The sequence below is a fragment of the Bipolaris victoriae genome (assembly GCF_000527765.1).
Source record: "Bipolaris victoriae FI3 unplaced genomic scaffold scaffold_13, whole genome shotgun sequence".
NCBI classification, from domain to species: Eukaryota; Fungi; Ascomycota; class Dothideomycetes; order Pleosporales; family Pleosporaceae; genus Bipolaris; species Bipolaris victoriae.
The window spans coordinates 260,576-282,265 of record NW_014575379.1 but is presented as its reverse complement, the minus strand read 5'-3'; the positions used below and the strand labels follow the sequence as shown (position 1 = coordinate 282,265).

Sequence of the window (21,690 nt, the reverse complement as noted above, 5' to 3'; positions counted from 1 at the left end):
GTGCATAAACTACCTCGTATCTTTGTCTTCCGATCATCACCTCAATAGCCTCAACTATCCCCCAGCCTCCCCAATATAATGTTCCGATGGTGACTACTGCACCCCATCCGTCACTTTTCCCAGAAAAGACGGCAAACAAAAGCAAAAGCACCCCAAAAGCAATCAACCGAAAAAGAGCTCGCCCAAAACAGACAAAGCTAACTAGGACGAGGCTGTCCACCAAGCTACTATAGCACATTGTATTTCCCCATCGCGTACCAAAATACCCACACACATACCTTGGCTCTGATCTCTTTCCCTTCTTCCCTCCCCAAAAAGCAAATCCAACCACCAGAAAACAAGTTCGATCACCCAAACCAGGGTTATCTCCTCTACCCTTCTTTCTTCAACCTTCCTCTTATTGCTTTTCCCTCCGCCTAACCCACATCCACGTTTATGCCCCATACTTTTCCCGCTCACACACATACTTAGATGCATGCATGACGCCAAAGACCCTCCCCCCCTCTCTCTCTCTCTTCGGTTGTCCCTCTAAACTAGTTTGGGACAAAGGGCAAATATGCAACATGCAATATGCAACATGCGTGTAACTCCAAGGCTTTAGCCCCGATGGAAGTGAGTGAGTGGTTTTTTTTCTCTGCCTTTGTTTCTTGACTTTCACATGGAAGGTTGCATGGTATGGGAAGCGGGGGGAGGGTAGAGTTAGACCCAGGAATGGACAACTTTGTTTCGTGTCATTGTCAGCCAAGATATGGATTGAATGGGATGGGATGTAGAGTGACATTGCATAGTGCCGCGATAAGCAGTGTTTTTGCCCCTCCGTGAGATGGATGGGTGTGGTGGGTCTGGGATAGTATATCCGGGTAGCGGCTTTGCGCTTGAAGGACAAGAACGACGGGTTTTGCTGGGCGCCAAATGTGGAAGCTTTCCGGTGGACAGAAAGAGAGGGGAAGGTAGATCGAGGCGGTGTGAGGGTAGGCGAGATCAAAGGCAACTGTTTGTCACAACCAAGGGAGAATAGAAGAATTTTGTGTGTATGTATGTGTTCGAATATGTTCGTGATATTGTTGAAAGTTAAATAAAAACTAGTTGTGGGGGTATATCATATCGGCCAATCTTCTTTCCCACCTCGGTACTCTGCGAATCCAGAGTAGTAAGAGGCAAGGGTAAAAAGAGGCTCAAAGAGAACATGAAGACAAAAAACGCCGGTTGCTGTCCATTATCCGGAGATCAGCAAATATTCTTCCCACCCCATTCATATCCGTTCGTCCGTCTGGAAGAGAGAACCCTTTCCCATTTGGAAAATAAAACCCGAACCCAAGACTGTTGTTACGCCATGGTATATGCCGCTGGAACGCTCCATCCTGCCGTAGCTCGGAGAACGTGTAAACAAAAATAACAGAAAAATACACGAAAGAAACGAACTTTATCAATAATACATTTCATCCTCCTCTTTATTCTTCAAGCGTCGGTTTCTCTTAGTCCGCGAGAAAGCCATCGCTCCCACCAGTTTCGCACACCGACAATGCTCTCGCGGCCGTCATTGTGGCCGTCGTGACCGCCAGGGTCACCAAGGATGCAGGAGAAGAACCAGAAACCTGCGGCAGTCCAGGCTGCGATTGCGACGCCGAATGCGACAATGGGTGAAAAGAGGTGGATGACGACAAGCATGGGGGCGCTGTAGCCGGATGTCGAGTCATGCGAGTAGACCATGTGCAGTTGCAGGTTGAGCGACGGAGCGAGGAAGGATTTGATTTGCTCGGAGAGGGGCGCGCGCGTAGTGCAGAGGCGGAGCGGCGATAGTAGGAGGGTGATGAAGAGAGCGAAAAAGGTCCAGATGGCAATCACACCGGAGAGGAAGGCGCAAGGTCCGCAGAGCCAGAGCTAAGGGGTTGTGTTAGTCACGAGCGCGTCGAGTAGGTTGCGATATGGGATTTTTTTTCTTACCAGCAACTGCAACGCCTTCTCTTCGGGGCCTTTTTCTTGAAAGGCGCCCTTGTCGTAAACAATGGCATCGCCGCCGGACGGGACTGCAGACAGGCGGTTTGAGACGCGGTAGCCGTGAGCCAGAGCCTCGGCATGCTTTTCCGGGTCGATGTGGGCCCGGGGTGGATAGGAGAGTGATTGGCGCTCAATCTGCTCAGACGAGTAGCGATACGCGTTTGATGAGTTGCGGTGGTGGCCGACGGAGGAGATGCTGCTGTTGCTGCTGGGGCTTGGCGGCGACGAGGGCTTTGGCGAGAAGGGGTGGGAGATGACGGAGTCGTGAGGGCGGCGGTTGCTCGACCTGCTCAGACGGTCGGAGTGGACCGAGGAGTGTTGGTGGTAGTGGTGCGAATCCTTTTCATTGTATTGGTAGGTGTAGTCGTGGTCGCTGTTGGCGCTGGGGCTGGACAGGCGATGGTGGTATTGCGGCTGTGGTTGGTGGTGTTGGCTGGGGGGCGCGAGTATGGCCGAAGCAGGCGGCGGCGGAAGCTGGGATTCCATTGCCGGGCAGTCGGTCTGGTCAACGTCACGGGCGGACGGGCATCAAGCGACGCTGGAAGACATGCGAGGACAACGAGGCAGCGGGCATGTTATAGCGAGCAGCGGAGACGGGCCCCAGGAGAGGCAAGACTCTTGTTACATAGAATTACGCTCTCAAGGCCTTGGGAGAAGTCTTGGGCTTGGCATCCATCCCCAAGCCTGGGCAGTCTGCTCGGCAGCCCGTTCCAAACCGACCCACACCCAATCACACCCGCTCTACCCGGGCGCAGGCGGACGCAGCGCAACTCTGCTGCACACGCCGCTACAACAAGCCCGCCGACGGGATGCGCGGCAGTGACATGTCAAAGACCATGGCTCGGCCATGCTGAGCAACGCTGAGCAACGCTGAGCAACTCTTTTCTGGCATCATGTCTGGCTGCCGCCCTTGCTGGGCCTAATTCACCGTCTCCACGCACTACCGCCATCACCACCACCACCACTACTACTCGTCGTCGACACACGCACACACATACACACATACACACACACACACACACACACCGCACCGCCAAGCTGCCTCCAGAAGCGCTGCCACGGCCCCTCGATGGCCTCCGCTGCTGGCTGATGCTGCGCCCCAAGGTTTGTTGAATTCCCGCCTCGTTGGAAATATCCGTCTCGTGACCGTGTACCATGGATGCAGCCGCCCACGGTCTAATGTATTAGTATCTACTGTGGTAGCTACTTATTGTCTGTACATGGGTAGTACATACTATACATGCACCCGCCCACCCAGATACATACATCCATACATACCTCTACCCTACTAGACACACTTAACACCCACCTACATCCGACCTCTCACGTCGCACTCCCCTCTCGTCCAACCCTCTTCCCCACGGCGGAGCACCGGAGCGCCCTCAGCGGCATGGCTGTTGGTGGGAATGAAATGCTTCCAAGCTGCTTGTCTGGGCTGTCCGGCCGGGCTGGGCTGAGCCCTCAGGCCGGGCCCTACTAGGCGTCGATGAAACCACGTCTGTCTTGTTGATCTTGGGCTTGGCTGTTGGCACGCCAGGAGCGAGAGGAAAAAAAGCCCTCAGCACGCTTCACCTCCCCCCCCCTCCATACCCACTAAATGCCGCCAGCTGGCCCTGTCAACCCGTTCGGTCAATTAAATATTACCTTTTTTTTCTCGGCACCCTCTGCCTGGGCTTCTTGGTCGACGCACAATGCAAGAAAAAAACATGCCAGAGCCGTGGGCCCAAGCCCTTTGCCTATCTGCCCCGTGCTCCCATCCCCCCCGTCTCATACCTAGTACCGACCATTCCGACCCCCACCACCACCTAATGTCCCCCCTCTCTTGACTCCCAGGACGCGTATCCATTCGACGTCATTCTTTTGCGTACTCTCTCCACGGAGTAGTATACCCGTATACTTCTACGTATCTATTCACCCATACACATTTCCATGTATGCACCCTGACCGTACTATGGCCGTTTTGGCCAACACAAACTTTATTAGTGCGGGTACGGTACAAGCCCGTGTGTTAATCTCACCCTCGTCTCGGATCTCAGGTCAGCAGATCTCCAGGGTCAAGGCACTCTGTAAACATTACCGCCTTAATGGCTAAACAACAGACGTGGCTCGCCACTTTCAATTTTTCTTTCCTTACGCATCAAATGTGCATTTCTTAGATACTTGTTACTTTTGGTAATGCCCAGATCCGTCATCCTGCTTGGCATACTACTTCTCAAACACCTCGCCGACCGCCTACAAGCTTCATCCCCTCACGCATCGCATCCGTTAACCGGCTCATCACCAGCTCCTTGATGCCCTTCTTCTCCGGCTTAGGCATAAACCCTAGCTCAATCAGGTAGCTGACATACACCCCAACCGTATCTTCCGTCACCGCTCCTCCTTGACTCCAGTCTTCGCCTGTCCATGCCTGGTCCTTCTTCAATGCTTCCGCCGCGTTCTTATCATCTAGTTCTGGCGCCTTGGTGTCACCGGGTAGATCCCCAGTCACAAAGTGGTACAAGGGTAGTAGAGCATTCTCTTCCTTTGTCCCCGACCGGTCAGCAACATACCTCTCCATCCTCTGCTTCCACTCTGCATACGGCACCAGAGGCACGTTGTAGCCAAACTTCTCCAACGCACCCAGGAACTCGTTGAATGTGATACGCGGATGTGAAGTCACCTGCGCCACCCCAAGCGGTGCAACTGGCGGGTTAAACGACGACGCCACAACTACCCTCGCAACGTGTGTGACGGGTACCATGTTGATCGTGTTCGTGATGTCGGGCCTAGACTCGAGCTGAATGCAGCCCTTGAGCATTCGGACAAGAAAGTCATCCGTGTTTGTAGTACCGTAATCTGGATCTCCCAAGACATATCCAGGTCGAATCACACTTCCACTTAGACCCTTCTTGCCAGCTTGGCGCGTCAGGTATTCTGCTGCCCATTTGGACTGGCCATAGCCAGTACCAAGACCCTTGCGTGCACCCTCGAGGTCGTCAGCTTCGGGTACACCGGTTCCACCTTCGGCGAGACTCTTCTCCGAAAGCCTGACAAAGTAATCCGTATCCAGCACCGACGTCGAACTGACAAGACCAAACTTCTTGGCTTTGCCAGCAGCACACATGGACAACGCAGTCATGGTCGACAAGACATTGGGTCCTCGTAAGCGTGAGTAAGGCAACACCCAGTGCACCAAGGCACCATTGTGGATGACCACGTCGATCGAGTCAACAAGCTTGTTCCACGTGTTCGCCTCAAGTCCAAAGTTCTCCTTTTCCAAATCACCAACCAGAGGCTCCAGTCGCGACTCCCATCCGTCTTCCCAGATTCCATATGCTGTACACGTTTGCCTTACACGTCCCAGCGCACCATCAATGTCCTGGGCACGCACAAGTACAGTGACCTTTCCTGGTCTCGACAGAATATCCCGTAGGATGTAGGCACCCAAGAAACCCGTTGCGCCAGTGAGAAAAGTATGCACTTCTTCCTTTGGATTCAACTCCTCTCTGGTCTTGAACTCGGTCAGTTTGTTGGCAAGGTCTCTGGCGTCGGCAGAATACGCCTCATCATCAGGGTCGTCTTCCAATGCCTCTGCCGTGTCAAGACGCAATCCAATGGGGTCCATGGCTTGATCAATGTTTGCCGAGAAACCGCGCAGTGTAGGGTATTGGAAAATTGTCGTCATGGGCACGTCAATATCCTTCCATTCTTGACGAATCTTGAAGAAGAGTTGCTGTGCAATAATACTGTGTCCGCCAAGGTCGAAGAACGAGTCACTTCCGCCAATGCTGTCAGCTGTTACACCACGATCACCAAGAAGCTCAGCCCAGATCCTAGCCATGGCCTTTTCGGTAGGCGTCAGAGTTGCACCCAACTGCGATGGACGCCTGGCTCCTGCAGCTGCGAGATCTGCTGGATCCGGGAAAGGCAGTGCCGGCCGGTCAATCTTGCCATTTGGATTCAGTGGAAACCGGACAAGTGGAACAATGACCGATGGCACAGCGTATGCAGGCAATTTCTTTTTGAGATGCTCACGCACATCGTCTCGGAGATATTTGAAGCGTTTGAGCAGCGTCACCATGCTTGTGTCGCCAGTGGAATCGCTTTCTTTCGCTCCACGCTCCTCCAGCCAGTCATACCATCGCTTCATTTCAGGAACAATGTAGCCTGTCATATCAGTTATAATTCAGGAAAAGGACTTCAAGACTTTAACTTACTGACGAGCGTCGGCTCTTCGTAGGCATCACGCTTGAGCAGTGTAACATTTTCGCGCACCAACGGATGGGCAGAGAGATGCGAGTCAATTTCGCCAAGTTCAATGCGGAAGCCGCGAATCTTGACTTGTGAGTCCACTCGCCCTGTGCAGTGGACGTTTCCATCTTCAGAGTAGTGGCCCAGATCTCCTGACCTATATAGTCTGTCGCGGGGGCCTTTGTAAAACTCCCGCCATGGTTCGGGGGCGCCCTGACTCTCAACCTGTTTCTTGTCCTCGTCTATCCACTTTTGCTGATCCACGAACCAGTTGTCGATGAACTTGGTAGCTGTAAGATCTGGCAGTCCCAGATATTCTTCGGCAAGACCGCCGGCCCGCACGTAGATTTCACCGCTTTCACCGGGCTTGCAGATCTGGTTTCGATCTTCGCGGTTGACAACCAAGAGCTGCACGTTGTTCATTCCTCGACCAGCGGGTATAACCTCACCAATGGTATCAAGGAAGTCGGGCGCTTCTGAGCAACTTGGTAGCTCGTAGTAGCTGACGGCGCGTTGTGTTTCCGTGGTTCCGTACATGTTGACAATGCGCACATTTGGTGCCAGATTCTGCAATCTCCTGCAGTCTCGTTTGATCAACAAATCACCCACGAAGAAGGAGTGATGAAGGCTAGGGAACACAGCTGATGCACCTCCGACAAGAATCTGACCCATGGCGGGTGTGAGGTGGGTGACGGTGGCGCCATACTGGCGCATCCACTCGGCGAGTTTCTCATGCTGTATATCGTCCTTGCTTGGCACAAGTAATTGGGCACCGAGAAAAAGAGGTGTGAAGATGTCTCGCTGAATAGGGTCGTGGGCGATACCAGAAAGCATTGTGAACTTGTCATTTTCAGATAGTCCAAACGTTTCTGCCATCCAGGGAAAGTAGTGAGTGAGCGAAAAGTGTCTGCCTTTGACGCCCTTGGGCTTTCCTTCGGATCCCGACGTGAAGGAGAGAGTTGGTGTTGAGTCTGGGCCGACGAGTACACCAGGCAGTTCGGTCCTGAGCTGCTGCTGCTCGTCCAATATATCCTTTCCGTCCTTGGTGCCTCCAACCAGTGTGCCATCATCCTTGAGCTCGAGTGCAGGCACCTCTGTTCTTAGTTGCAGGTTGTCTTTGATGTAGTCTCGCACTTGATCTGAGAGAGGGCCTGCTTCGCGTGTGGCCTTGTCAATGATTACAAGAGCGCGCGGTTGAGAGACTTCGAGGTAGATGCATTGGCGGTCTGGAGGGTATCTTGAGATTGTCAGCCATGCATAGAAAGACTCGAGACGAGATACTTACAGTGGGTCTAGTACTGAGAAGGTCGCGCCTGCTGCTAGAACGGCCATGATGGCCACGACCAAGTCGACACCTCGGTGGGCGAAGATCATAACCACCTCGCCTCTTTGCACACCACTCTGGACGAGGTGATGGGCTAGTACTGAGGTGGCCTCAAAGATGTGCTTGTATGTGAATTTGCGTTCAGGCGTCTTGCCCGTGGCAGTCTCGACGACACATGGCCGGTCGGGGTGCTTGCGAGCATTGCTGGCAAAGATTTCGTGAATTGGGCCCTTGAAGTCAGACCAGTGAAGGTCTGCCGTGGGGTCTGGGATGCTCCCTTTTGTGAGTGAGGCCATTGTCACGACTAAAAGAAATATCTAGTGGGGTGAGCGCGGCGTATGCGCACGCGGGGAATAACAATTTTAAAGAGACGCAATTGAAGAAAAAGGCCTGTCGGATGTGTCGGAATTCAAGCCTCGCTGTCTGCTGAGTCGAGGCGATTGGCAGTGAGGGGGGAATGAAGAAGAATGTGTAAAAGTAAATGTGTGTAGGGGTTCAAAAGTACTCGAAGTATGACGCATCCAGTCAAAATGCTCGAGGCGCAGGCGACATCGGCGCCCCCCACTAGACTACACCAATGCCAGTATGCACCACTTACAAGGACCTAGTTTAGTGCAGGGCGGGACTCGGTGGCGGCGGGGTGAATGCCAAGCCCACCAGCCCTACGTACGCTAGCCGGGCACCTCCTCGACTGCCTGGTCAGCACAACGCGTCACCCTCATTTGGGCCAACATCAGCCAACCAAACATCCATCCTGTTCAGGCCCACTGCGGATATCGGCTTGTAGGCTGCCTGGGGCAATCTCATGTCGCCAATGTCACGGTAGTCCTCTCTTCTTCTCCTACTCCCTTCCTCCCCGCCATATCTCAATTGCGACATGCCCGTCCAATATACCTGCATGGGGAGGCCCGTGACGCTCCATATGCCCCCAAGGAGATTCCAGGCCGTCTTCATCATCCTCATCTTTCTCGTTTTCAACCTAGTCTTCTACGGGCCACCATCGCGCAAAAGCATACCTACCTACGACCAAGTAGCTGACGCCGTCAAACACCCGCAAGCACACGTTCCTGACCTTGGCCAACTCCCATCTGTGCCCAATCCCTTCGGCCCTTCACCTCACAAGCCGCCCGTTCAGGCCAACAGCACTGCTGCTAGTGCATACGGAGCTATAGAATGGCTGAGTGATTTCAAGTGGCGCAACCCTTTCTCGTCTTCTGTGACTCTCGACGAGAACAGAGCCCTGCTGCCTCCTCTCCGCGACCGCCCGCCCATTTACACCTACTATGATGTGCCCAAGAAGCAAGACAAGGACGTATCGGCTGCTGAACAAAGGCTTCTTTTGGCATGGCGAAGGGCGTGGTGGGCACAGGGTTTCAAGCCCGTAGTGCTATCGCGCGATGAAGCTAAGCGCAACCCGCTCTACCAAATCTTCCAGCGCCTTAAGTTAGATCCAAAAATTGAATTCGAGGTCATGCGATGGTTGGCATGGGGTCATATGAAAGGCGGTGTTCTCGTCAATTGGCTTGCTCTGCCCATGGCCGAGTACGAAAACCCTATGCTGAACTTTTTGCGACGCAACGAGTATCCCAAGCTGTCGCGTGTCCAGTCTCTCGACAATGCCATCTTTTTCGGCGAGCAAATAGCTGTCAACAATGCTATCAAGAAGCTTGCCGATAACCAGCTGTTGAAGAATGTTACGGCCAACAAGGACAAGTTGACTAAGCTGGCCAATAAAGAGGGTGGGCCAGTCGTGAATCTTCTGGCTTCGGCAGATGTGGCAGTGGATGTCAAGGCTGACGGTATTGCGTCTTACAGTACCGCTACTATTTCTAGCAAGTACAAGACCATTGCAGACAAGCTCACCAACACGACCAAAGCGGAAGCGCTTACTCTGCTTGAAAGTCTCATCAACTCGCATCTCCATATGACATGGCAAGAGCAACACCCGGAAGGTGTAACGGTCGTGAAGCCAGTGCCGGAACATACGACTGCGCTCATGTTTGAAGCCACTAATATTGCACGCAATCTCACACAATGCCCAGCCTCTCCAATGCCCAAGACGTGCCCGCCCAATCGGCCAAAATGCAAGCCATGTGACGCCAATAAGGCAATGAAACTCCAAATTTTTCCAGAATTTGTCAACACGACCAAGTTCTTCACAATCGGTACTGTGCCGCATCCATACACGCTTACTTCGTTGCATTACACACGGGACACAGTCGATAGTAACTTCCTGCGTAATAATGCCGAGCGCGATCTCTGGATCCGGAAGTTGACCGACAAGTCTATCCCAGGAGACCACACTGAGGAGGTTCGCGTACTAAGGTTCAAAGAGCTTGTGGCAGCCATCCCTGCTCATTCACTGTGGTTGACGGCTGAACGCATCACTCAAGATGATCTCGACTGGGTCTTTGGTTTTGGCCTGCCCCAGATTGCATCTACTACTGCTGAACCTAGCTCGCCGAGCAAGGAGTCCGAACTCATCATCTTTCCTCGTCCAGGGCCTCCCAAGCCCATCCAAAGTATTGATATACCTGATGACAAGTGGGTTGAAAAGGAACAAGAACGCCTCAACAAAGCTCGTGATGCCATCAAAAGCAAGGATAGGAACATGAAGAAGATTGTGGAAGCAGTAGAGCAATGGAACTTGGCGGATACAGAGGCCTGGAGGTTTTCCAGGGCTTATTCTGCCAGAAGACGACAGGAGAGAAAGAAATGGGAGGAAGAGGAGGCCAAATACTCGGGTAGTGAGAAGAAGGCTGGTGTCAGGCCTGGATCAGGGGGAGGAAGATGGATTGACAAGAAATGAATGGTCAACGACTATTAACTACATGGTGTTCAGGCGTTGTGGGTAGCTGTAAATAGATAGCTTGTCTATTGTACATAACATCATATAGTAGACATGTAGCAAGAGAACGATCTTCTTAACTGGTAGCTGTGACCAGTATTTGACAGCCTTGCTTTTCAGTCAAGAGTCAGTGCGCGTGTGTTCATTGCTACTTTCGCTACGCTAAGTTTGCTCAAGAGCTGGAAATATCCATACAATCAATGCAGAAGATCGGCCTGCACAAAGCAAACCAATACAGTGGTGATGATGCTAGGTAAAAGTGCGGATACCTGACCAACTTCAAAAGGGAAACTACAACTACGGCTGGAATTCACTCACTGAGTATTAGAAATGATAAAAGCATTTTCAGTTCGGGGGCATGCTACTCAAGTGGTAACCTAAAGGATCTGATTGGTGCTGGCGAAACTGGTTCATATTTCCATCCACCATACTGAGACCCTCACGATGACTGTCTACTTAGCAAACTCCATGCTCGCAATAGGCCATTTGTCTGAATTCTGATTAGCCATCAGGCTTCCCATGAAAACACTAGTCAAATGCAACACTCAAGAGGATCCGTTGTTTTCATCTGATACACTCCAAGTCTCTGAACCATGGGTGTAGAGAAGCGTGTCTCGCACCACACACAACGCAATTGGTATGTGTCGTTTATTCTTGATCCGAACCCTCAGATCTATGTGGACTGAATATGGTTTGCTCTTGGAACAAGAGCAATAAAGGCCAGGTCACATTGTGGAATCAAGTTCTGTCTCCTATTTCACATTATACAAAATCTCAGCGTACTTACAAGTTGATCTTGCACTTCTCTGTACTCTGGCAATCACTTTCACCAAGCCGATTCAATACTAGCTCTTCAAGCCCACATATCGAGCGCACCTTCTCCATGGATTACATAACTCCTTTCGTTAACATTGCATTTGCGTTCGCAAGCGTTCTTGCCACTAGACAGCTTCTACAACGCTATAACTCTATTAGCGATGCAACTCCAACCACGACCGACAGTCTTCGTCTCTCTGAAGACGAACCACCTCAAATCGCGGAGAACGTCAAAACCTGTATGATCTGCAGGTCTGACGAAAGCAAAGATGATCCCTTCATCAAAGCACCTTGTGGCGAGCACTTTGCCTGCGCAGACGACATAGCCAACTTCTTTGAATATGCGACCAACGATGAGAGTCTTTACCCTCCAAAATGTTGCGGTCGGATTTTCTTGCTGGAAGAATACAAAGACCACATTCCTGCTGATATAGCATCAGCGTATCACAGCAAGCAACAAGGCGAGTACTCAATTTTGGCAAAGTACGTTTACAAACTATCTCCCTAAGATACCTTACAAGCAACCTCTTATAAAAAAGCAACAGAAATCGACTCTACTGCGCAAACTCGCCTTGCGCCCGGTTCCTCCACCCATCGTCCAACGTCCAAGACGCACTCTCTAGCACGACCTACGCCATCTGCAAGGCAGAAGAATGCGGCGGCTGGACATGCGTACACTGCAAGACACTGCTAGACAAGACCAACCTAGCACATACATGCAGATCAACCGACGTAGACGAAAATTTCAGGCAAATGGTCCTCGAAAATGGATACCAATGCTGCTTCGCCTGCGGCGCAATCATCGAATTGGCCGCAGCATGCAATCACATTAAGTATTACGTCCTTTTTCTCCCCATCCGTTTCCTCTCTCTCTCTCTCCCCGGTCACCCTTATCACAGCAAAGAAAAAAACCACCCCACAAAATTCCTCTTGACTAATGCAATATATATAATAGATGCAGATGCGGCACCTCCTTCTGCTACATCTGCGGCAAACCCTGGGCCGGTTTCCGTCACGGCTGCCCCAGATACGGCCCGGCCATCTACGACGCCCAAGGCTACAACCAAAACGGATTCCACCGCGACACGGGACTCAATCGCGCCGGTCGCACCGCTACCCAGCAGTACGGCTATCTCGAGCGATTGCTGTACGCGCAAGATCAAATCATCGCCCGAGATCAAGACGGTGCGCACCGGTTTCCGTGGCCGCCTCTCGGGCGGTTGTTTAGGGTTTCGATGGCGCTGAGTGCGTTGCTTGTTCCCGGGATGGGGTGGCAGGATAGGATTGGGGTTGTGTTGGGTATGATTGTGATTCCGAGTATGTGGGAGTTCGCGCCGACACCGCCGGTGTGGGATCAGATTGATTATTATGATGATCTGGATGATGATCTTGGGTTTTGAGATTGTTTGGCTTGGATATATGTAGGCGGTATTTCTTTTTTTCTTGTAAGCAGCTCTGTTAGTTTTTTGTTTTATACCAATAGTATCCGTGCTATTTTCTTTTGATCAGATTTGTTCATTCTGGATATAGACCTAAAGGGTTCATCGAAAAAGCATTGGATGAAGTAAGGAAGAAAAGGCCAGATGTAAAGACTAGGGAAGAAAAGATTAACCATGGCTGGAATAGTGAAGAGACCTTGAGGAATGATAAAGTTTGGAAGAAGCAGCCCGAAAATTGACGGACGGGACAAGCGGCGAATTGAGGTCTATGAGTGGGAGCCTAAAGCTACTGAGGTTGATGCACTGGAGCGCCATCACCGAAATCAAAAGAACCGCGAACAGATGGGTCAAGAGGGTAAGCAAAGATGGGGAGTTGTTGGTCGGAAGAGTAGTCAGGGTACGCCAGTTCCTGTAATACGTGTCCGATCTGCATCAGCTGTTGCAAGTTCTGAACGAACAATTCCTCCTGGTTATGGAACAAAGCCATTGTCAAAACATTCAGGACTTCAGAAGTCTCAGGTTAGGGGCAATAAGGAGATGTCTCAATCTGGAACTACATCGCGCGATCATCAACGTAGTCAAGAAGCTCCGATTCCGGGAGATCACGATTACGAAGACAATTATCATGAATACAGACCGATTTACCCTCAGTCAATTACTTTTGATGGACCTCAACGCCATGGCATACCTTCCTCTCCAGTGGGCAATCAATCGTCAATAGAGCCGGAAACCGCCTCCAGAGCCTCGTCTCCCATCATGTCACATGGACCTCCGCCGCCACCTCCGCCACCCGTATTGAGAGGGGCCAGCAATGGAAGAGCAGCTCTACTCGACTCAATCCAAGGCGGAACCGAGCAGCTCAGAGTAGCTTTCCCAAACAAAAAAGACAAGTCGACAAGCTCCAGTACAGGAAGAGTTTTATACGACCAAACAGAGCACAGCCGGGAGGTCGAAGAGCGAGAACTTGCTCAAGCTGAAGGATCAAATGACGGACGAGACGCTCAGCCAGAACCGAACAGAGCGTTCCGTCAAGACCTCTTGGATGCACTCCAGAGACGGAGTACTACAGGACCAGGTACTATTGCCCATGGCTTGACGGCAAGGAGAGAATGATCTGATTAACAGCAACCCAACAGCAGGCTCTGGTGTATCGGTAATTACAGGTGTATGCCACAAACAACAGGAAGAAGGTACATCCCTGCATGGATAGTTGAGATGTGTGGGCTCACTGTGGTGGCAGACGAGGCAGTGCAGCTTTCCAAACCAGAAAATGGAGAGGAACTATTTTCTACACTGGCAGCACATGTTGCACGGCCTGGCTGGAGCTTTGACGGAATAGGAACAGCAGATTGACGGGCCAGAAAGAGATTCGGCAGGATTGGGGTGGGGCGGGTATGTCGGTGGTGAGGGTGAAAGGGGGCATAAACAGGTGGACTATGCGCAGGCGGGTCCATGCTCCATGATTTCGCGCGGCTAAGCTCTGGACCGCGCGAAGTTACGCCGGGTCGTGTATCCGCCCTTCATCCCTATTCCTCTGCTTGTAAGCTTTCAGTACAGGTGTTAGCATCACTAGACTTTTGACCTTTTTTTTCTGCCGCTCTTTAGCTTTTGGTGTCAACATCGTTCTGTGACGCGCAATCGCATCTCCCCCACATTGATCATTGACCGTTGCCGGACCCTGTGCCATCAGACCAACCGCAAGCCAGCCCGCGCCCGCCCGCCCCAAACGGCTTACCCAGTCTAACCACCACACATTCGCTCTATCTCTCTTTTCCTCTACCTGTCCTCCCCGCATACACAAGGCACAATGCGCGTCTCATCAGGCATCCTTCTCGCCCTCCCGGCGCTTGCTGTCGCCGAGGAGCAGCAGATCCCTATCCTCGACAAGGTCAAGGGCTTCTTCAACAAGGCGTCTGCTGCCGTGTCCTCTACTATCTCGGCCTCAATGCCATCGGCGCCAGTCGAGGCAGCAGCCAGCGAGGCAGCGGCCAAGGTGGTCGAGGTGATCCAGCACCCGTTGACTCTGGAGAACTGGAAAGACGTCTTGACAGTCGACCCGACCGCCAGCCCGCCCACCACCCAGGACTGGCTTGTCTTCACCACAGGTGGCAACAACACATGCTTCGGCCTTTGCGGAAACGCCACCAAGGCCTGGAATGTACGTACACTACAATATGCTGCTTCTAGAAATGCGACACTAATAAACCTTCCAGGCCTCTACCCCCTTCATCGCCGCCATGCCCAACGCGCCCAAGCTCGCGTACCTGGATTGCGAAACCGAGGGCGTTCTGTGCAACTCGTGGTCCATTCATGCGCCATCGCTGTACTACTTCCAGATCCCCAAGCCGCTCCCCGACCAGTCGGCGCCTGTCCCTGTCGCTCGCTACCAGGCATTGAACCGCACTACCACCACCGCGGAGACGATCAAGAAGCTCATTGTCGACAACGAGATCGCTGAGATTGAGCCTTACTGGGGTCACTTCCACCCCTTCAATGGCACCATGCAGCAGTACAACCTCGCTGTTCCCTACGGCTACTTCACCTATGGTTTCTCCAAGATGCCTTCATGGTTGCCCATGATCATCATCTCGTTTGTCAGCAGGTCTTTCATGTAAGTCATTGCCTAGTACAGTCGCAGCGCGCATAACGCTAACACTCTTGTAGGGGCAATCGCATGGCCGGACCCACCCCCGCCCAACGAGCACCACGGTAAACGGATAACCCCCCATGTCCCTGTTGGCTTTTGCCCTCGACAAAGGGCGATCCTAAGCCTTGTTTGCAACCCCACCCAATACCCCTTGGGGTCGATACGATATCCATATACCTATCTTGTAATTGGATCTCCTCCTAGAACGAATGACATGTGTCTCTGAAAGGACATGTTGAGAATGTTGGTGTTATAAAAAGAGGTGTATAGGAGACACTGCAGCGGTGTTGAAGAAAGAATATGCAGTAATAAAGCAAAATTTCATGTGTGATTCACTACTACCATATCACAAACTGTGTTCCGAGACGTGTGCTGGTTTGCGACTATATTTCACACATTGCCGTTGACTGATATTAAAAAGTAGAACATTAGTACTTCCAATCTCTCTCTAACCATCACATTCTCTTCAAGAAATCTTAGATGAAGAAGAAAAAGGTAAATTGCCATGCATTTCGTGACGCGATGCTCGAGGTAAAAGAAGCGCAACACGATGTACCATCGCAGTTATGAACAAGGGGAATCAACAAGCCTATTTACAACACGCTCACATGCATCAGATATAACCCAAAAGAAAAAAGGAAAAAAGAACAAATCCGTCTTCCGCCTTTCAGTCCACATGTCGTCAAGTCCGCTGTACACTGCTCACAATTGTAGGTCCATCATCCTTCTTCCTCACCCACTTGTCCTCTTCGGCCTTCCGCTTGGAGTTCCGATCATTGCCTTGACCACGACCTCCTCTTCCGCGCCACGGTGCGCCACCACCACCTCCACCATTTCCGCCGTTACCACCACCGCCGCCGCCACCGCCAGCCCCTCCACGTTTCGGCCTTCCATCCTGTCCGCCACGGCCACGGCCAACCTGGAATTGTATGCGCGTAAGCGGGTGCTCGACCCAATCGACGCCCTTAAGCCCCAGATTGTTCTTTTCCCAATCACTCAATTTCCACGCCTGGTACAGCCCCATTAAGCGCTGCTGATCGATTTCCTCTTTGCCGGGTCCAAGCGAGCGCGTGAGCTTGAGGCCGCGCAGTTCAGGGACCCAGGCTTTAATGTACTCGCCGTGCTTATCGTAGTCGAGGGCTTGCTTGACGGGGTTGAAGATGCGGCCCTGGCGGGGATCATTACCCACGCCTGCTACGTATTGCCAGTTTCCCCAGTTGCTAGCTGGGTCGTAGTCGACGAGGAAGCATTCGTACCATTCTGCGCCTACGCGCCAGTCAATGTTCAGATGGGATGAGAGGAAGGAAGCGACGTTTTGGCGGGCGCGGTTCGATGTGTAGCCTGTGACAAAGAGCTCGCGGTTCGAGGCGTCGATGAGGCCGACGCCTGTTCGTCCGGAGCGGAATCGCTCAAAAACTTCAGCTGTCTTTGCTGGATCATCGCCTGGGCCCTTTGACCATTTCAGGTTTTTCCATTTGTTGTCGCATTCTTTTTGGTCGATAGTCTGGATGCCGTAGAGGCTGAACATTTTGTACCCAAACTTTCGCATGCAAAGACGCATATAGTCTCGCCATAATAATTCAAACCGAACTGCTGCGGTGCCTTCGTTTTCGCCTTTGCCGTAGCCTGGTACTTTTTCTCCTGGTCCTCGTCCCTCTTCAAAGTCAAACATAGCCCAGTGAACTTGACGAGCCGTGATATGGCCTTGTGCAAGGTAAGCCGAGATTTTAGTGCTGAAGTCGAGACCAAGCATGCCATTGCGTGTAGCTTTGTAGGAACTCATTGCTCCTGTTCTGACTAAATGTTCTATCCGGTCCAGGCCGTTTGTTTCGCCGCCGGAAAAGGGATGTGCTGATTGAGCGTCGGTCGGCCATACTGGTGGCACTTTCAGAGTGTACGTTGGGTCTTTTAGTAATGGGGTAAGTAGAGCATCTTTTAGTCCTTCCAAAGTCGAGGGTATAGTAAACGGCGATTTTTGCGGCGGTATCCTGGACGGTAGCGGGGGAAGTTGTGCGGGGGTGGGTACGGTGTTTCGGGGTCGGTCGCGTAGCGGTTCTAGGCCCTTTCGATATGTGGTGTAGACATTGGGCAGTTTGGAGATGTCTTCGTAATATGGTAGATCCCGGCTATTTTCAGGTTAGAAAAAGGATTACTCCGACTTGACGTCATTCTAAAGATTTGGTTTGCTTACTCGTCCACATAGTACTTCTCGTCGACCCAAACCTTGAAATCTACACCACGCTGTTCTGTGATCTTTTTCAAACCGGCCACGTCATTCTTCTCTTCAGTAGCATCATCGTCTGTAATCCAAACCCCGCTAATTACACCCTCATTTTCGTCCTTGTCGTACCAATCCATTATGTCGGAGACCACCTCGGGAATTTTTCCGACACGCATTTCTAGGCCTGAGCCACAATTTAACCCCGCAAGCTTATCTTTGAGATTCCACACGCCATCGGCGATGAATTTTGCGCGGTGAGGGCCTGTCCGCCACACACCCGCCTCCCTACTGCGTGCCTCAGGGTATGGACATTTATCGGACGGCGACGAGAGAAAGCCTGAGACTTCGATCTGGTTGGCGGGGAATACGAAAACGGGTAAAAGGTGGGTGAAATTTGTGCGGCCGTGTTCCGAAGTCAGCGAATCATCGCGATGCCGCCGATCGGAGCTTGAAGAAGATTTTGAACTCGGTCGGCTGGTCTGGAGGGATGCAGCGTGAAACACGGGGTTATCTGAGAGGCGTACATCGCGGCGCAGTATGTACAAGAGGATGCGAGGGACTCTGGGAGTCATAATCGGGGCTTCTTCGCTGTAGGCACTGAATGTGCGTGTCGAGCAGAATGAACAGAGGAATAGATCGCAGGTGTTGCACGGCGGCCAGGAACAGCTACGTCGTAACATCAAGGGTTACGATGCATGCAGAGTCCAGGAGTAGCAGGAGTTTAGCAAAAACATTCCAAAGCCAGTAGGCAGAAGAAAAAAGATGGATAGAGTTGTGTAGCTTCAGAGCCAGCGGGACGTCATGATCCTATGATGGTGACAATGGAGCTTCACATCGAAATTTCGGGGGCACGAGGTGACTGGAGCACTAGAGGGAGCCCTAAATGTCATCTGTCAACCATGTTAGGGATAGGACCCCACTGCAAGGGGTGCAGATGGTCGAAACTGAGGAGATCCGGTTCGAGATTGGTGATGCTTGCTGCAGCATCGCTGGCCGGGGTTATGACGTGAGGGCCGAGCTAGCGCGCCGCCACACTCCGCCAGGCCTTGGGCACGCCTGCTGCAGGGACGCATATCGAGCGACTTGGGACGGGCCGAGCGTTCGTGGGCACCCGTGGATGGCAGCGATGGGCGTGCTACAATGAAGCAGCAGAGCGATCGCGAGACATTGTTGTGGCTACGCCATGCCCCCTCCAGTAAGGCGGCATGAAAAGCTGATAGATGACTCGGTGCCCGGATGCACCGCAGCAGGGGCCGCCAATCGTCCTGCATCTTCCCTCCTTTGATCTGATCTCGATATACGTCGATTCAGAGCGGCAATCGTGTGCAAGGTACCACCGCCTACACGTGGAACTAGCCACATGCGATGCTCGACATGACATCTGCCTCTCTTCCAAGCTTGCCACGCATCGCCCTTCATTTCAGTCTTTCCCCCCTCGCCATAGTTAATGCCTGTATAATGCCGTCGTTCCGTTCTGCCATGCTTGACGTGGTGCACAACGCTGTCTACTTGTAAGCAAGGTAACAAGGGGGTGGTGGCCACAATCAGCACGCTGCCCGTATCTGTACTGCCCTTCTGTGAGCCGTTACACTCGTTGGGGCCAGCCCAGCTACCGAGATAACAGTCTTTGTATGCATGCGAGCCGTCCAAGGGACTATAGCACTACGACTAGCACACGTTGGAAGACTTCTGGAAAGAGCACGTGGGGCTCAGCGATACTGCTAGTCACACGACCTACCAGAGAGAGAGAGAAAGAGACGCCAGCATGTCTGATTGCTTAGTGGCCAAGTCCTTGCTCCTACGGGTGAGTATCGGAACTCAAATCGAAGACATCATTTCACAAAGTTTGCACTACTTTGTTTTGTTTTTTCACAACGTACATACCTTGATATCCGCCCCTAGTCCACCTTGTGAGATAAGGTGTATCTGCATGTATACCGAAAAAAAAACTTCGTATGGACTGTTCATCAACGTCAGTCCGCATGTAACCGTATCACTTGCAGACTCGGCATGGGATGAGCTAAGAAGAAAAAAGGTTCAGCTTTTTACAAATGTGACTTGGTTTCCCCGCACCGCTTTGGGCATCAATAATGAGCATGTGCTATAGCACTAGAGGAACAAAGTTCAGGAAGCTGTATAAATATTCTGGAAAATGGACGGCGGTGAAGCCCTTGATACTTCTGAATTCGGATTCAAATTATTTTGATCTACGTTGCCTATCCCCTCCCAAAGAAGAAGAACCCCTCAGTGACCTTCATATGTAACACAGCAATTGTTGTCAACCCAATGGGCTTGCAGCCGTGTCGTAGATCATGACACCATATCCCACTAATGCGCGGGATGCACAACATCTTGGAAACCCTGCTCGTGCTCGCCACTAACACACCGTTCGGTAGACGCCATGTTTTGTCGGCCGCTGAGCCTTGTGCTTGTGCTCCTTCCTCAGGCCTTTGCTAGCATGCTGCTTCTCGACGCTAGGATTGGCGCCTGGTTGGAACGCCGCAAGGTCGATGGCATCCGTCTTCATAAGCATTTCCGTCACGCCGCAGATGTCAGTCACAAGCCTGTCGATCATGTCGATCGAGAGAGACTCTCTGACTACTACTCTTAGAATCTCAGTCTTCTCCTCTTTGGGAGGTAGCGGGTAGTCTGTCATTCATAGATAAGCACAATTCTCTGCAACACACAGTCAAAGGCGTTGGCGTCCTTACTGGGAATAATGTATTGCTTGGCACGGAGCAGATTGCTAACGGCTTCTTGCTTGACATGCGGGAATTCTTTGTGGAAGTCATCGGTGAGGGTAAAGGCTACGACGGGTAGACCGGGGTTGTAAGCTTCGCTCGTAGCGCCTTCTTCGTACTGCTCCTTGCCCCTTTCGTACTTGAAGTCACCCTTTTTGCGGTGAATGTCGCTGACACACCTATACCAGCCCTGCGGTATGACATCAGCGGTTGTCTCAAGTTTTTTTATAAGGGGAGTATTCTTACCGTGTGTTCCAGCGCCCTGCTCAATAGACGGGCATTGGCCAAGGTGTTCTCCATAATGTTGCGGTATCCCGAGAAACCCAGATGAATCAGGTTGTAGTATTGTGCAATAATCTGCGCGCCCGGTCGTGAGAAGTTCAATGTGTACGACTCCTCAGTTCCGCCCAGGTAGTGGAGTTCAAAGATTAAATGCTTTGGTAGGTAGCTCTCATCTCGCCATATGATCCATCCAACACCGGCATACACAAGTCCAAATTTATGTCCACTGGTGTTGATCGACTTCACCCGCGGCAACTCGAAATTCCATTTCCTGCCTGCCTTTGCATGGGTAAAGGGGGCAATGAAGCCACCTGATGCCGCATCGACGTGAATTGGAATGTCGACTCCAGTCTTCTTCTCGAATTCGTCCAAGATTTCCGAAATCTCTTCAACAGGCTCATAATGTCCGGTGTAGGTGGAGCCGAGGATGACAAAAACTCCGATAGTGTTCTCGTCGATATTCTCCTTGACTAGCTTGGGATCTAGGCGGTAGGATGAATCCTCGCTTACGGGAAGAATACGGGCCTCGACTTCAAAGTACCTGGCAAACTTCTCCAATGCTACCTGGGCATTGGCACCCATGATGATGTTCGGTTTGGAAGTGTCCTTGCCCTCTGCCATTCTCTTTTCCTGCCAGCGACGCTTCATAGCGAGCCCACCAAGGTGAATGGCCTCACTAGAGCCAGTGGTGGCGGATCCAATGGCCTTTTCGCCCTTTTGCACACCCCACATGTGGGCAATGATGGACACGCAACGGGCATGCATGTCCATCATGGCGGGGTACTCATCAGCATCCGACAGATTCTTTGATATGTTTTCAATCATGAGCTGCTCGCCCTCCCTCTCCATGTAGGTGCCGACGAATGAAGCAAGGTTAAGGCTAGGTCGTCCATCTAGGTCAAGCTCATCTTTGAGTAACTGGTGAACAACATCTGCAGGGGCACCATCTTGTGGAATTTTGAACTTGGACAGCTCGGTACCAGCAGCATATCGACTGGAGTAAGGGGTGATGTGCGAAGTTGCTCGGTTTTCGGAATGACGTCCACCAGCCTTGTGCATAGGATGGTCTTTGAGCGTTGTCAAGAGCTCTTCCGTGTCAACGTGTCTTGCTAGTCCGGCCATTGTGAGAGGGTTTAAAGTTGGA

At 51.9% G+C, this 21,690-nt stretch overlaps 8 protein-coding genes across 8 annotated transcripts; 4 read left to right on the top strand and 4 right to left on the bottom strand.

The window, feature by feature from the left end:
- Positions 1-1,458: 1,458 nt before the first annotated feature.
- COCVIDRAFT_13053 (hypothetical protein) lies at positions 1,459-2,484 on the bottom strand (the record flags this gene model as incomplete). The annotated part of the gene is made up of 2 exons (XM_014704646.1): positions 1,459-1,881; positions 1,945-2,484. The coding sequence occupies 2 exons, from the start codon at positions 2,482-2,484 to the stop codon at positions 1,459-1,461; spliced, it is 963 nt and encodes a 320-aa protein (XP_014560132.1).
- Positions 2,485-4,210: 1,726 nt separating this feature from the next.
- On the bottom strand, positions 4,211-7,848 carry COCVIDRAFT_23648 (hypothetical protein; the record flags this gene model as incomplete). Its single annotated transcript, XM_014704679.1, has 3 exons — positions 4,211-6,144; positions 6,195-7,465; positions 7,514-7,848. The coding sequence occupies 3 exons, from the start codon at positions 7,846-7,848 to the stop codon at positions 4,211-4,213; spliced, it is 3,540 nt and encodes a 1,179-aa protein (XP_014560165.1).
- A 581-nt stretch (positions 7,849-8,429) lies between these two features.
- On the top strand, positions 8,430-10,361 carry COCVIDRAFT_89718 (hypothetical protein; the record flags this gene model as incomplete). Its single annotated transcript, XM_014704753.1, has 1 exon — positions 8,430-10,361. One exon carries the CDS (start codon positions 8,430-8,432, stop codon positions 10,359-10,361), a length of 1,932 nt encoding a protein of 643 aa, XP_014560239.1.
- A 1,114-nt stretch (positions 10,362-11,475) lies between these two features.
- Positions 11,476-12,322, top strand: COCVIDRAFT_66173 (hypothetical protein; the record flags this gene model as incomplete). Its single annotated transcript, XM_014704752.1, has 3 exons — positions 11,476-11,699; positions 11,762-12,049; positions 12,172-12,322. Coding segments are annotated over 3 exons (663 nt in total), but the record flags the coding sequence as incomplete, so codon positions are not given.
- A 675-nt stretch (positions 12,323-12,997) lies between these two features.
- COCVIDRAFT_23645 (hypothetical protein) lies at positions 12,998-13,768 on the top strand (the record flags this gene model as incomplete). The annotated part of the gene is made up of 1 exon (XM_014704678.1): positions 12,998-13,768. The coding sequence occupies one exon, from the start codon at positions 12,998-13,000 to the stop codon at positions 13,766-13,768; it is 771 nt and encodes a 256-aa protein (XP_014560164.1).
- A 694-nt stretch (positions 13,769-14,462) lies between these two features.
- COCVIDRAFT_89842 (hypothetical protein) lies at positions 14,463-15,368 on the top strand (the record flags this gene model as incomplete). The annotated part of the gene is made up of 3 exons (XM_014704751.1): positions 14,463-14,813; positions 14,869-15,266; positions 15,320-15,368. The coding sequence occupies 3 exons, from the start codon at positions 14,463-14,465 to the stop codon at positions 15,366-15,368; spliced, it is 798 nt and encodes a 265-aa protein (XP_014560237.1).
- Positions 15,369-15,984: 616 nt separating this feature from the next.
- Positions 15,985-18,095, bottom strand: COCVIDRAFT_34741 (hypothetical protein; the record flags this gene model as incomplete). Its single annotated transcript, XM_014704750.1, has 2 exons — positions 15,985-17,428; positions 17,494-18,095. The coding sequence occupies 2 exons, from the start codon at positions 18,093-18,095 to the stop codon at positions 15,985-15,987; spliced, it is 2,046 nt and encodes a 681-aa protein (XP_014560236.1).
- A 1,805-nt stretch (positions 18,096-19,900) lies between these two features.
- On the bottom strand, positions 19,901-21,668 carry COCVIDRAFT_89928 (hypothetical protein; the record flags this gene model as incomplete). Its single annotated transcript, XM_014704749.1, has 3 exons — positions 19,901-20,172; positions 20,235-20,454; positions 20,511-21,668. The coding sequence occupies 3 exons, from the start codon at positions 21,666-21,668 to the stop codon at positions 19,901-19,903; spliced, it is 1,650 nt and encodes a 549-aa protein (XP_014560235.1).
- Positions 21,669-21,690: the final 22 nt, after the last annotated feature.